Source organism: Pholcus phalangioides, unplaced genomic scaffold (genome assembly GCF_987345545.1).
Source record: "Pholcus phalangioides strain wild (caught in Gottingen) unplaced genomic scaffold, Ppha-v1.0 ptg000042l_1, whole genome shotgun sequence".
NCBI classification, from domain to species: Eukaryota; Metazoa; Arthropoda; class Arachnida; order Araneae; family Pholcidae; genus Pholcus; species Pholcus phalangioides.
Window position 1 is genome coordinate 19,986,491 of NW_028301628.1, and position 13,510 is coordinate 20,000,000.

Consider the following 13,510-nt stretch of genomic DNA (forward strand, 5'->3'; position numbering starts at 1 on the left):
ATTCAATGTTCACAATGCATGTTTAAAAAGCTAAACAACACTAATCAAACTATGTGGAGTAGTGATTACTGCGAAATCTGATTTGCAGTATACTAGCAACTCGGGACAATTCTTCCTTTTTTCACATCAAAATCGATCCTCTTTATAGTGGTGAATTCTGAAAGCTCTTGAGGTTGTTGTACCACTATACAAGTTTCTAGTTTGGGTGCTTGTTTTAATTAATGTGAGGTCTTTTCTGTATAATTATTGTTAATTTGTGTACATATTATATTTAAATCTATCTTAATCTCATATTTTGAAGTATTTTTGTATTGCTTTGCAGGCCAGATAAAATTTCCAAGTGGACCGTGTATGTATCCAGGGGCATAGCGTCTTTGGAGGGGGGCACACTAGGGATGGGAGGGGCACAATGAATTTCTTCCAGAGAAGTTTTGGCTTCCAACCTTGAAAAAGCATTTTAAATTAACAGAAATTGATTATGAAAGTGCACCTACATGTATCAATGTAGATGCAGGTGTATTATCCTCGAGTATATATATATAACTCATATGTATCTATGCTTTATATGCTTTAAACAGATTTCTCATTACTTGTTTATTTGCAGAGAAGAAACCCATAAAAGTAACTAAAATAGAACCTTGGAACAGTGTTCGAGTGACTTTTAATATACCTCAAGAAGCTGCTCAGCGACTAAGATTATTAGCTGAAAGAGGTGATAGCGTTCTCAGAGATTTGGGTATCCTTTCTGTGCAAATTGAAGGTGATCAGGTATGTTTTCAGTTTTTTCACTTACTGCATTTGTTTATCTGTTTCTTAAGCAATCTTGTGTTGAGAGCTTGAACTCACTGAACAAATTTGAAATCAAAATACAGTGAAATCCCAATATAATGCTACTCTGCAGACAGAAAAAAATTGTTACAGTAGGATTATTTTTATATTGAGAGGCAGCAGTTTAACACAAGACTGTAGGCATTTCCAAACAAGACTTGAAAAAATATGGTTGTAGAGACATTTATATATATCATCAGGGTATGAAAAAATTGTGATTTAAAAAAAAAAAATCAGGTTTTTTTATTTAAATCAGATTTTTTGATTAAAATTAACTGACTGCTTATTAATTAAAACAAATCTTGTTAATTATTAAGAATGTATATTTTCATATCACCTACTTGTTTTTTCACTTAATTCATAATTAATGAATAAACTACAAACAAGCAAAAAATATGAACACAAAAAAATCTGTGTTTATGTAACATGAAAGGTCATTGAGCCCAAATTAACTTCATGGATTTTTGTAGAGAAAAGTGCTTTCGTCATGAGAGGTCCCCCGGCCCCCCTCCCATGAAAGTGAATGAGTGGCAACTTAGTATCATATGGTGCAGACATCTCAATTCTCACTCGATCTACAACAAAAGGACCATTCAGCATCAGCTAAATTAAATAAAACTGCACAATAATGGATGTGTTTTCGACTTGCATGATGCTGCTCAATATTCTACACATTTTTATTATTCTTTCACTGATTTAATGAGCTTTGCAAAAAACAAGCAAACTCAAAATTTTAATACGAAAAGTAAAGTCAAAAGCCCAGTGATATTTATGCTGGTACATCTGTTATTATTTTAAATCAGCAGTTGGGGCATAGAATTCAAGACTTTATACAAAACATAATTACTCTGTTTTTTAATCAGGGGACCCTAGTGCAACATTGTAATGCATTGAAAATACTTAGTGCAGTGTAGCTAAATACCAAGTTCAACTCCCTATATTTTTCTGCAATTTTTTCCACGCACAAAATCTAAAAATAGAGCAGCTTTCTTTCTGCACTGCATCTAGGGATTAATTTCAAGTCTATATTTACCCCAAAGATCTATACTTATTTTAATCACAAACACCACATATTAGTAACATGCGTACCATACCAGGGGTTACTTTTACTTCAATATCATTAAAGTTATGTAAAGGAAAAACGAAATTTAAATTTTTTGATTTAAATAAATGATTTAAAAAAAAATCAAGCTGATTTAAATTGACGTACCCTGTTTATCATTATATAGAATACCTATACAGTCAAACCTCGTTAACGTGAAACTCAAGGTTGTGCCAAAAATTTTCATGTTAACCAATAAGCAGTGACAGAAAAATAATTTTTGACATTCCATTTGTGTTAGTCTGAAATTTAATACAGTGTAAAGTTATATAAATATAATACACTGAATTAATCATCAATTTCTTTTTTAAAATGTTTTTTCTCACAATTTTTAAAACGAAAAATTCTCATACCAGCAGCATTTGTTCATTTTTGAAAAGTCTGTGATAGCCTGCTGTTTCATTCTCTAGTGCACAACTGCAGAAACTTTTCAATTTCATCCGAATAGTTCAGAGTGGAGGAAGTGTTCTCTTGGCTCATTAAAAGGCTCCCAAGTGTTTTCGTTGCTTCTGTGAAGTTTGATTTCTTGAAAAATTGGGTCGATAGGTGGCTTCTGGTACATCCTTTGATTCTGCCACATTACCATCTACAACCCGAAATCGTTACAACAACTTTTGAAAACAAGACGACAACGAGCTGACTCAGAGATAAGAGTGTGCCCCTCCCAACAGGGGTAATTAAGCTCTCCCCCAATGAAAAACAGTCATGCCACCCATTGTCTAGTGCAGTGATTCCCAAAGTGGGCATTAATGCCCCCTAGGGAGCGATGGAATGTTCCAGGGGGGCGGTAGAAGCTGCGGGTATAACATAGGATTCTATGGGTTAGATTGCGTTGGGGGGGGGGCGATGGGAGAAAAAAGTTTTTGAAGAAGGGGGCGATGGGACAAAAAAGGTTGGAAAACTATGGTCTAGTGCATTAACGATACATTCACCCTTCCCGGAATTTCTCTACAAAGGATATTTTTTTATTCAGGTTGATAAATCCTTTCACTTCAAGCGATCTTCCATTTGAAAGGTTAGTATTGAGCAATTTTTTAACATTACATTGCCATAGAGAAAGGCGGGACCAAGAGTTCTTTTCACGGTAACTGGAGTTTCATGTTAAGCGGGTTAATGTTAACAAGGTTTGACTAGTTGTGAAAAGGTTTCACCATATATGCTACGTCTATGCATGTGTTCTAATTTTGTGTTTAAATACAATCTTGGGGGGGGGGGGGGGCATTTGGTAATAGGATGAGAAGACCAAAGATGATGAAAGGAACCATTTATTATGTGGGTCACAACTAGAAACAAAAATTTACTCTGTTGCTAGTGGCCATTTTGGAACCACCTTTCCGTAATTTCAAACAGAAAAACAGCAAACTTTGTACCTTTCCTGATCCAGCACCCATGATACCGGACAGCTTTCCCTAGTTACAGCCCTCATACAATTTCACTAATGAAAAATTCCTACAATATTTTCAAAGACCCCTTTTACATTTATTTTTGTACGGGATTTTGATCTGCTTGAAAACCTCCCATATTGTCACTCTCCAAAGTTGGCAGCTATGATACACATTCATATGCACTACATGCCAATTTGAAGAGATAGATGACTAGAAACAAAATATGCATAACACTATATATATATCAGGGCTGGACAAATTGCCAAAAAATCTAGGTGCCAGAACAATTTTTCAGGTACCAAAAAATATTTTTACCCAAAAGAAAAATTCCAAAATAATTCTACTTCTGACTTTTCAGGGCAAAGTGGCCCTCTGTCATGTTGGCAGATATACTGCTATAATTTTCAAACATTTTGTGCTGCTCTCAGCCTGCAGTAACTACACAACACAAAGATCATTTTTGTCTCCAATACCAATTTTTTAGTCACCATGATGACCTGGTACCTGGGATTCGTCCACCCTTGCAGTATATGTAATGGGACTTGGAAAATGTGGCCTTTATTGGGAGGTTGCCATTGTTAAGAGGTTCAATAATTCTGAGAATTTTTTTTTTGATTTCATGTAAAATTGTAATAATCTATACTGTAATTACTAAAGAAAAAGTGGTTTTGCAGCACCTGATATTTAATCTATATTGAAAATATGTGAAGTTAACATGAAGATCCTGTGCAGAGAGAGTCCTTTAGCAATTATGTGCACTTGTGAAAGTGTGGGGTTGTAGACTGTATTTTAAAAATCACTAATGAAACAGGGTTGGCTCTAGGGCTTGTGTGCCGTCGCTCGGGTGCTATAGGAATGGTGCAAAATCAGAAGTAAAAAGGGGGAAAGTAATTGCAGTCAAAGCTAGAAAGAAATGTTTTGTCTGAAATTCAAACTATGAATTTAATGCGTTTCATCTAGCTAGGAGTTTTTGTAGTAATTTTTACTGATGCTACTTATATGCCAGAGAGGCACAGAAATGATGTCTTGTATGCCAATGTATTGAGCAAGTACTGAGAACATGAGCACCCTGGCAGTCGAATGTCTAGGGAACTAGCCTCTCATTGTGCAGGTCTGGGCTCGAATCCCGGTTTGGGCATGGATGTCTACTAAGAGGTTATTCAAGTATTACGTCAGCATGGGGGGGGGAGAGGGTTTTGGATTTGCTGATTTTTGATGACGAGGGGGGGGGGTTTAAGGTTGCTTACGTCATCAAACATCCTTTTTGAAGATATGAAATATACTGCTGACGGGGGGGGGGGGGGTCAAAAATGGCTAAAAATCTGCTGACTTGAATGGCTCCTAACAAATTCCCTGGACGATCATGCAGATCCCTTGGGAATACGTGAGGATCACGTTATTAAAAAAACTATTTTTCTTGTGATATACATCAGTGTTTTTTTATTTTCATGTCCAAAAGTGGCCATTATTCAGAAAAACTTGTTGAAGGTTAACTTTAATGTTAACCCAATGAGATGTATTCTGTTCAAAGAAAATATGTGTTTTAGGTGACCGTTATGGGAGGTTTTACTGTACAAACGAAACTTTATTAAAAATTGCCTCTAAATGGCAGTAGACAGGAGTTGTGGATGTTTTGATTTTTTTTAAATTGCCAACAAGAAACCCATTAACACCGAGGAATCAACATATCAACGTAATGAGAATAAAACAATTATTGAATTAGACACAATACACATTTAATGATGAATTATTCTGCAGATTCCCATAATTGGTTTGCCACTTTGAAAAAATGCTATATATGATAAAATATTTGAATATTAAATAAAACAGTGGAACTTCTCTTAGATGGCTACTCAGCGTTCTGTAAAAAAGTGGCACTCTGCGGCAGGGTTGGCAGGTTTTTGACACATGGCAGTTTTTGACGGTTTAAACCGCAGTTTAAACTGTCACGTCAAAAACCCTCCGTCAAAAACCTTTGTCAAAAACTGTCAAAAACCTCAAATATTGCTTTTCGATATAAAAATTCCCATTGAAAATGCACACGTTAATTGCATGTAATGTTTAAAGTGACTATGTTATACAAAGAATAAATATTTAATAAGATTCTAAAATAATTTTCTACTCCCGACAGAATTATTTTGGACAATATATGTTTTTTTTTCTTATAAAATTTGAATAAAGCATAACATGAACATTGAATGGAAAAACTGTGGAACGATTTGACATTCTTTGATTCAAGATGACTTGACCTTCCAAAATTTCTTCAAGTGCTTATATATATGCATTGATATAAACTATCTGCTGTACTCTTTTTACAACAGATAAGTGTTTAAAAAAGTTTATTACATCATGTATGTAATGTTGATTTCTGTTATTATTAAATTATCTAGATAACCACTGATACTTAAAACAATACTCTTATTGCACATAACATTGAAATATATCTAGCGATCAAAATACTAAATTGTAGGACTAAAATGTCATTTAATTTGGCAATGCTAGCTTGTATATGTCAAACTTGGTTTATTCTTACTTTTGCACTATGATATGGTACATTTACTAGTATTTATAATGCAATGGTTTTCCAATTGAAGCTGTATTCAAACGTGCAAAACAAATGCTTTGGGTATCAAGTCTTGTCAGCTCTGCTTTGGTTGAAAATACTCTTTAAAGCTGTGTGAATTTATACACACTGATCTAAGAAATTTTCAGGCGAAAATAAATGAGTTCAGTTAGTGCATTAACAGATGCTGCGTCAGAAATTTTATATGGAATAAAATTTTGGGCAGATCAGAAAATTTAAAATATCAAAATATATATTTTTCCTCAGTAATTATAATTCTGAATATAAAACCCTTTAATCTAAATAAAAGTAAGTGTTTTGTTATTTAACATATCTATCAAGTTAACAAAAACTATTTGACATCATTGACAGTAAGATTTTGATAGTTTTAATACCGAGTTAGTTTCTGGGGTCAAAAACCTAACCCTGATGCCCTATCATACATATTTTGAATAAGCAGCTCTAATCCACTTAACAAATTGAACACGGGTAATGAGTAGCTTAGATAAATAAACCATAAAATTATATTTTATATGTTCTAGACTAGATATGTTGAAAAATTCAAAAGTGCAAATTATAATTAATATTTTGTTTTAATTATTGTAATAAATTAATGTTTAAAAATAAAACATTGTGATATGCCAAAAAGTAAGTTTTTCATCATGTTGTACACCTATTATGTTCAAAACATTATCAAAAGGCATTCATTTAGGTTTTTGACGGTTTAAACCAGTTTTTGACACTTGTCATGTCAAAAACCAGTTTTTGACGTCAAAAACCCAACCCTGGTCTGCGGGGGTGACAGCTGAACAGAAATGGTACAGCAAGAAAAACATTTCGGGGGGGGGGGGGAGGTTCAATATCACAAAGAAATCTTATGCTCAATTTATCAAAAAAACAGATAAACCGGCAGAGAAATCTTGCCGTAACAGTACTCAATATAAAATAAATCCCTCTACAATGTTTTTCTTTTTCAAATCTTATTAGGAAAATCACCTATAGTCTAATGTTAAATTCATCTCGATACAACAATATCCTTTACTATGATAAACTCCTCTATAACAGTTTTTCAATGCAATGTCGATATCACTACAACAGTTTTTCATTTTCCACTTGAAATATATCCTTCAATATACAGCAAAACCTTGATAAGTCGTCACCTCATGTTATCGAAAAATTATGATGGCTTAAGCAAAGTGCCGTCTGTTTCAATGTGCAATATTCTGAAAATCATATCATTTTAAATTAATATAACATTTATTAAAATAATCAAAATTATCATATTAATAAAATTTATAGAAGACAAATTTATAGAAGAAAATTATAGGCATTAAAAGAATGTCTGGTGAGCCCTAAATTAGTGGGAGTCCATGCAGAAATCGGGTCTAGCTTGAACAGTCCCTAACGTTTCAAAAACCTTGATAGACAAATGAACTTCCCCAGTGTAACTTCCGTTACTTAAACTGTCCCGTTTTGGTACATAGGCTTTTGTGGTGACTTTTAACCATATGGCAATGCTGTTAACAAGCCCTTTTTTTAGTGGGTTCCATAAAAATGATTTGTTCCTCTCTCCCAAACCTTTTCATGGTGACAAATTAACCAAAATTTGCGACGAGTAAACGAGGGTTTAATAACATTGTTGTCTATGAAAGCTGGAAAGGCCTGAAAAAAAATGGAGACTTAACCGTAGTGACGACTTAACGAGGTTTTACTGTATTTTTAAACTCAGGTGAAAATTTTACAATTTTTAGCTGTCCGTTATAACCGTAGCCCTATCCCTATCTAGGTAGTATCTTCCTGGATACTAATTATATCTATGAAAATATCTTCGTTTTTTTTTATAATTAGAGGAATTATTGTGATGCTCAATACAATGTAAACATCTGTTCTAAGTTCAAATGTAATAATCCATTAATCATTTGTAGGTAATTACTCTTACTCTGGCTGGCCATCAATTTGATGAACCTAAAGAAATAGTTCTAAGAAAGACCAGTGATACTCAAGATGCATCATCAAGTGTACCTTACAGTTTTTCCAGCTCTGACTCCACACCTGGACCTAGTGCATCAGAACCATCACATAGAAAGATCAGTCAGTTGCTTGGAAATATTGTTGGAGGAGCCTCGGCTTCTTCTTCTGTCAGCACTATTGGTCGTGTAGACAGCTCAATGACTAAAGCAGAACGCTCTGTCAATTTCCCATCACCTAATGTCATTGCACCATCTTGCACCGAACCTATTCCATTTCTTCCTATCACAACTGCATCTACTACAATAGCATCAGTTAGTAAATTACATGTTTCTTCAAGTACTGTTAAAACTGCTGGATTTAGACCTTTCCCATTTGCAAGCATGACTCATGCTATGAACACAAAGCAAGGTGGATGCAGTCCTCATTACAACGCACCATCTCGCAACGTTCTAACCAATACAAATATTGCCACATTTTCAATAAGGCCTAACAGTGTTTCTGGTATAAAATCATCTCAGACTTCAAATCCTGTGCTTAATAACATTGGATCAAGAGTGAATGTTGCACTTTCTAGCCCTTTGCTTGTCAATTTACTTCAAAGTGAGACATCCAATCTCCAATCTCATAATAAACTTATGCCACCACCTCCTGTATCAGTTGACCAAACAGCAAAACGCAAAAGGAAACCAAGAAAGATGAAGGAAAAGGTGGAGGATTCTCCTAAAATCTCATTGTCATCACGACTTTCTGCTCGGTCTCCTGTTGTGTCGGACACTCTTGGAAATATCGGTCACTCTCTTGGTTTATCTTTAGCTAACATATCTGTTACGAGCGCGAGTACACCAGCACCTAAATTAAACAAAATGAAATCGCCTGGATCTGACTCAAAATCTCAAACGGTAAGCTTACAACCTCAGGGGCAACCACCACTTTCTATGCATGTGCAGTCACTTCATCATCAACCTTCTTGTCAACAACAAGCAATGCCAAATATTCATCCCCAAGCACAAGGACAGCCACAGGTGCATACTGGAAATCTTCCACTCCATTCTCATATTCCTGTTGGATCACCAAGATTGGCTAAAACTCCTCCTAATGCAACTTATTCGAATGCTTCTCTGTGTAATGCATCAAGTTTTTCGCCTCCTGTTAGATTTATAAGCAGAGAGAATAATGTTATGAAAAGTTCACATAGTGTGGCAAGCAAGAAGAGCTCAAATTTAGGCCAGAATGATAGCAGTGAGGCATATTCTGTGACTGTTGAGCCACCTTCAGCATCTAATCCATTCCCCTCTCCACCATCTTCCGGTGATGGCAAAACTACACATTTAATCAATCCATTCACTGGTCAGTTAGAGCCTATGCCAAGTGATGAAGAGGAAGAAGAATCAACAGGATTGCTTCCACCTTTTCCAGATTTTGAAGTTGACATGTCGGAAAATGGTCATTCAGATAAGAGTTCTTCAAGTATAACTAAAGATAACCACTCATCTGATACTGATTCTGGTATCAAGTCTAATACTAATACGTCACAATCTTCAACAGAATGTGGCTCAGTTGAACTTTCTTTCGATAGTAAAAAACTGGAAATTGTGTCTAGTAATGATTCACTGCCAAATGCTACTGTTGCATCATCCGTTCCTGGCGAAAAACTAAAACTCAGGCTAAAGCTTGATCCGAAAGGTGTTCGTGAATTAAAAGATGTTGAAGGAAAAGACAAACGATCCAAAGAATATTCTGCTGTTAATCAAAAGTTTGATGTGGCGCTGGTAAATATTTCTGCCTTAAAGAAAAATGCAAATATAGGAACAAATCATTCTGAACCCCGTGTACCTCCGTTACATATATCCTTACGTGGTCCTAATGCTGCAGTTGTAGTTAGTCCGCGAAAAGACGATTCTAAATCAAAGTGTATTATCAATAAAGATGAGTTGCCATGTTCTTCTGATTCTATTATGAAACTTTCTGCAAAAAAGATTAGGTTACCCCGCAATTCAAAAAGCTTTGATTCAAATCTTTCTGCATGCATACCTGCACAATGTTTAGATTTTGATAAAAAGTATAAAGGAAGTAATACTAAAGAAAGCAAAAAAAATAAGGATGCCTATTGGAATCAGAATGTAAAAAATATGTCTGGTGGTGGTATAGTTGAGATGAGTGAGAAAGAAGAATCAGATTCTTTGAAATATGAAACATATCTTTCCGGTGTTCCCACTGAAATGGATGTTTCACAGAAGAAATCAAGTTTTAATGTTCAAGATGCATGCAAGTCTGAAATTATTACATTAACATCATGCTCAACAGGTGAAAGTGTGAGTATACATACATCAGCTACTTCACCGCCACCTTTGCCTTTTCAAGTTGTGCTTGGCGCTGAGAAAAGTGTTCCAATAGAAACTGCGCAGAAAACTGCCCGGTCATGTGTGCAAATAGTAGCAACCTGCCATGAGTCATTGCCTTCTGGAAGTTGCAATAACAGTGACAAAAAAACTTTCTCTGCTTCTTCCGCTAATGAAAATATCAAGAAAGGTAGTTTTTTTTGTATGTTTATGTTTGAATAATTTTGCTTGTGATATTGTATAACTTTTCTTATTATATTTCATAAACTTCCAAATTTGTAAGCTTTAGGATTATTGGTGGGTACAGGCAGATTTTCGATGCAGCAAAACATCAATATGAATTTCGAATGCAATATTTTTCTAAAAAAAATTGATATTTATAACAAATATTTATAATTTTTTAGGTTTTTTACACGCAATCGGAAAATTGTTTTTCTTCACAGAAACTTCTTAAAACAGTGTCTATTCTGTCTCTTCGACTTATTTTTTGCTATAAACCTGTGTTCAAGTACCAGTTTTTTGGAATTTTATACAAAAAAGGCTCATTATGACAAAGACTAATTCAGTGTATTGTTATTTCAAAAAGAGGTTTGACCATAATTTTTAAGCTCTGTAATTCTTGTCTTCATTTTCGCTTGGCAGTCCACTGACAAGGTTTGAAGTGTAATACCCATGAGAAATTTGCAAAGAGATCGCATGTGCTGAATAAAAATACCATGAATAGCTGCTAAATCCTGAGCAGTGTAAAATACGTAATAATAAATAAAATCAAGACTGTAGCTGATGTTTTGAACAAAATTAATTCATTTTGTTAAAATCATCAGCTACACTCATTTAGTAGAGTAACAAAATTTTTCATAATTTCTGGCAGAAACTTCCTTTGTCCGTGATATAAATTTTGTGTGTGCTGGGTACTCGAGACCTAGATCATCTCTGCTTACCAATTGTAGAATTATTTATTTATTTATTTGTTCAGTTGAAGGCAAGATGTGTGGTAAAATAATGGATCCCCACATCATCCAGCCAAGCCCCCATCATATTTAAACCCATTGTGTCACTATCTTTAAAAAAATACATAATTCCTCAATTTTAAACATTAAAAAATTTTAATTTTTGACAAAAATAAGTGTTTATTCTATTGCTATTATGGAAAATGTTTTGAAGTCTAACTATTAGTGCATCAAACATGCATACACGTAGAGCGTGTCCAGAACTCCACGTAAAAACTTGAAGGTAGGGAACATCATTAGGAATCGTACTCACTAGGGCTCGGATTTCTACGTCTTTGCATTCTTTTTGCATATTTTGCTATTTTTATGTTATAGAGCATGTTTTCAAATTTTTGAGGCATATTTCATAATTTTCGGTAAAATGTAAAATTTTCCCCAGCGATTCCAATTCCACTTCAGACTGGTTTTTTTTTTGTTTCTGCCTCTGACGCGAGCTTTCTTCTTCTCTGTTATTCACAATAGCCTCCAAAACATACCCCACACCAACCTGGGCTATCTATGACCATTTCTTAAAGGATCAAACTCTTGTCAAACACCAGAAATATGCCCGTCCACTGATAATTTTAGCAACCTTTTTTCATTTAGGGCTAGAATTTTTTTAAGCCTAAAAAATGAAAAGTCCATGAAATTCAGGTTTTTCGAAAAATCAGTGACGACATTAAATTTTTGGAGCATAAAAATACTAGCCCTTCAGACACTGGTGTATGGCTGTAAATAGATTAATCATCTGAATCTGTGATGGTAACTCAGGAAAAATTGGCTAAAATTGGTCCATGTGCGAAATTTTGAGAGGAGTTATCAAATGAAAAAAATAATTATTGAAAAAAATTATTTTTATTTTGTGCAATGCTTTTCTGAAGCCAAATACTTGGCTAGATATTTTCACCTACAGATGGCAGCACATTAGTTCTGAATTTATAGCTGGAGAAACTTACTCAAAAGGAAATTTTTATCTCACTGAAATTACCATTACTGCATCTGAGAAGTTCGAGCAAATTCAAAGTAGTGCAAATTGCATATGTACCAGTGTTATCTGAAAGTATAATTCTGAAGAGCAATCTCACTTCTTTCTAATATTTTGAGCATAGTCTTGTAAAGAGGGGGTTATTTTTTTATCAGTGTGAGAAATAACTCTACTAAAAAAATTGGGATAGACTTTGCCGTAGAGACAGCTGCAAGTTTTGATGTGAAAGTCTTTTGTGCGTTGAATCATGTGGTAGGTATTGGCTTTGTCTTTGTAATTGCTAACAAATGATGCCAATGTTGTCTGTTTTTGTTGTGAACTGCTTGAGATGTAGCGAAAACAATTTGTTATAAATATGGTGACAAGATGAGATATTAAAACAAGTGATATTATTGGATTTGTATTTGCAATGTGCATCTGATGATATGATACCATTGCTTTCTACTTCTGTTGCACACTTTGGATAATTTTAGCAATTAGTGTAGTAGAGTAACAAAATTTTTCATAATTTCTGGCAGAAACTTCCTTTGTCCGTGATATAAATTTTGTGTGTGCTGGGTACTCGAGACCTAGATCATCTCTGCTTACCAATTGTAGAATTATTTATTTATTTATTTGTTCAGTTGAAGGCAAGATGTGTGGTAAAATAATGGATCCCCACATCATCCAGCCAAGCCCCCATCATATTTAAACCCATTGTGTCACTATCTTTAAAAAAATACATAATTCCTCAATTTTAAACATTAAAAAATTTTAATTTTTGACAAAAATAAGTGTTTATTCTATTGCTATTATGGAAAATGTTTTGAAGTCTAACTATTAGTGCATCAAACATGCATACACGTAGAGCGTGTCCAGAACTCCACGTAAAAATGATGATATGATACCATTGCTTTCTACTTCCGTTGCACACTTTTCGAGACATAGTGGGAAAAAATTTGTTACAAATTGCCAGCAGCAGGCGTGTCAGACCAGACTAGGTGGTTGGAGTATCTACTCTTTCTATCTAGTATCTCAATCCCTTCCAGAATATTAGTCCTTTACCCATGTGGGTTGGGCCATGCTAGGGTGAGGCAGCGAACCTGGTGCCCAGATGGGAAGAAATATTAAAAAGAGTGATATCATTGGAGTTGCCTTTGCAATGTGCATCTGACAATACCATTGCTTTTGACTTGTGTTGCGTACTTCCTAAGATATGAACGTTTAAAGAATTTCATCACTCAACTTTTTCCGAATGCTCCTAGTGTCCTCAGACAATTTAAAAAGTGTATTCACATCAAAATATTTACCTAAAATTTGAAGGAGTATTTTCACTGCTCAGTGAAATTTGGTGGAGTGAAATTGAATT

General features: G+C 34.6%; 1 protein-coding gene across 2 annotated transcripts in view; it reads left to right on the forward strand.

The window, feature by feature from the left end:
- Nucleotides 1-13,510, forward strand: part of LOC149064612 (uncharacterized) — a 46,754-nt gene that overhangs the window by 15,961 nt on the left and 17,283 nt on the right. For both annotated transcript variants that reach the window (XM_089254560.1, XM_089254561.1), the window contains exons 3-4: nt 605-768; nt 7,804-10,378. In XM_089254560.1, the coding sequence (XP_089110686.1) occupies nt 605-768; nt 7,804-10,378 (2,739 nt within the window). The remainder of the gene's footprint in view (nt 1-604; nt 769-7,803; nt 10,379-13,510) is intronic.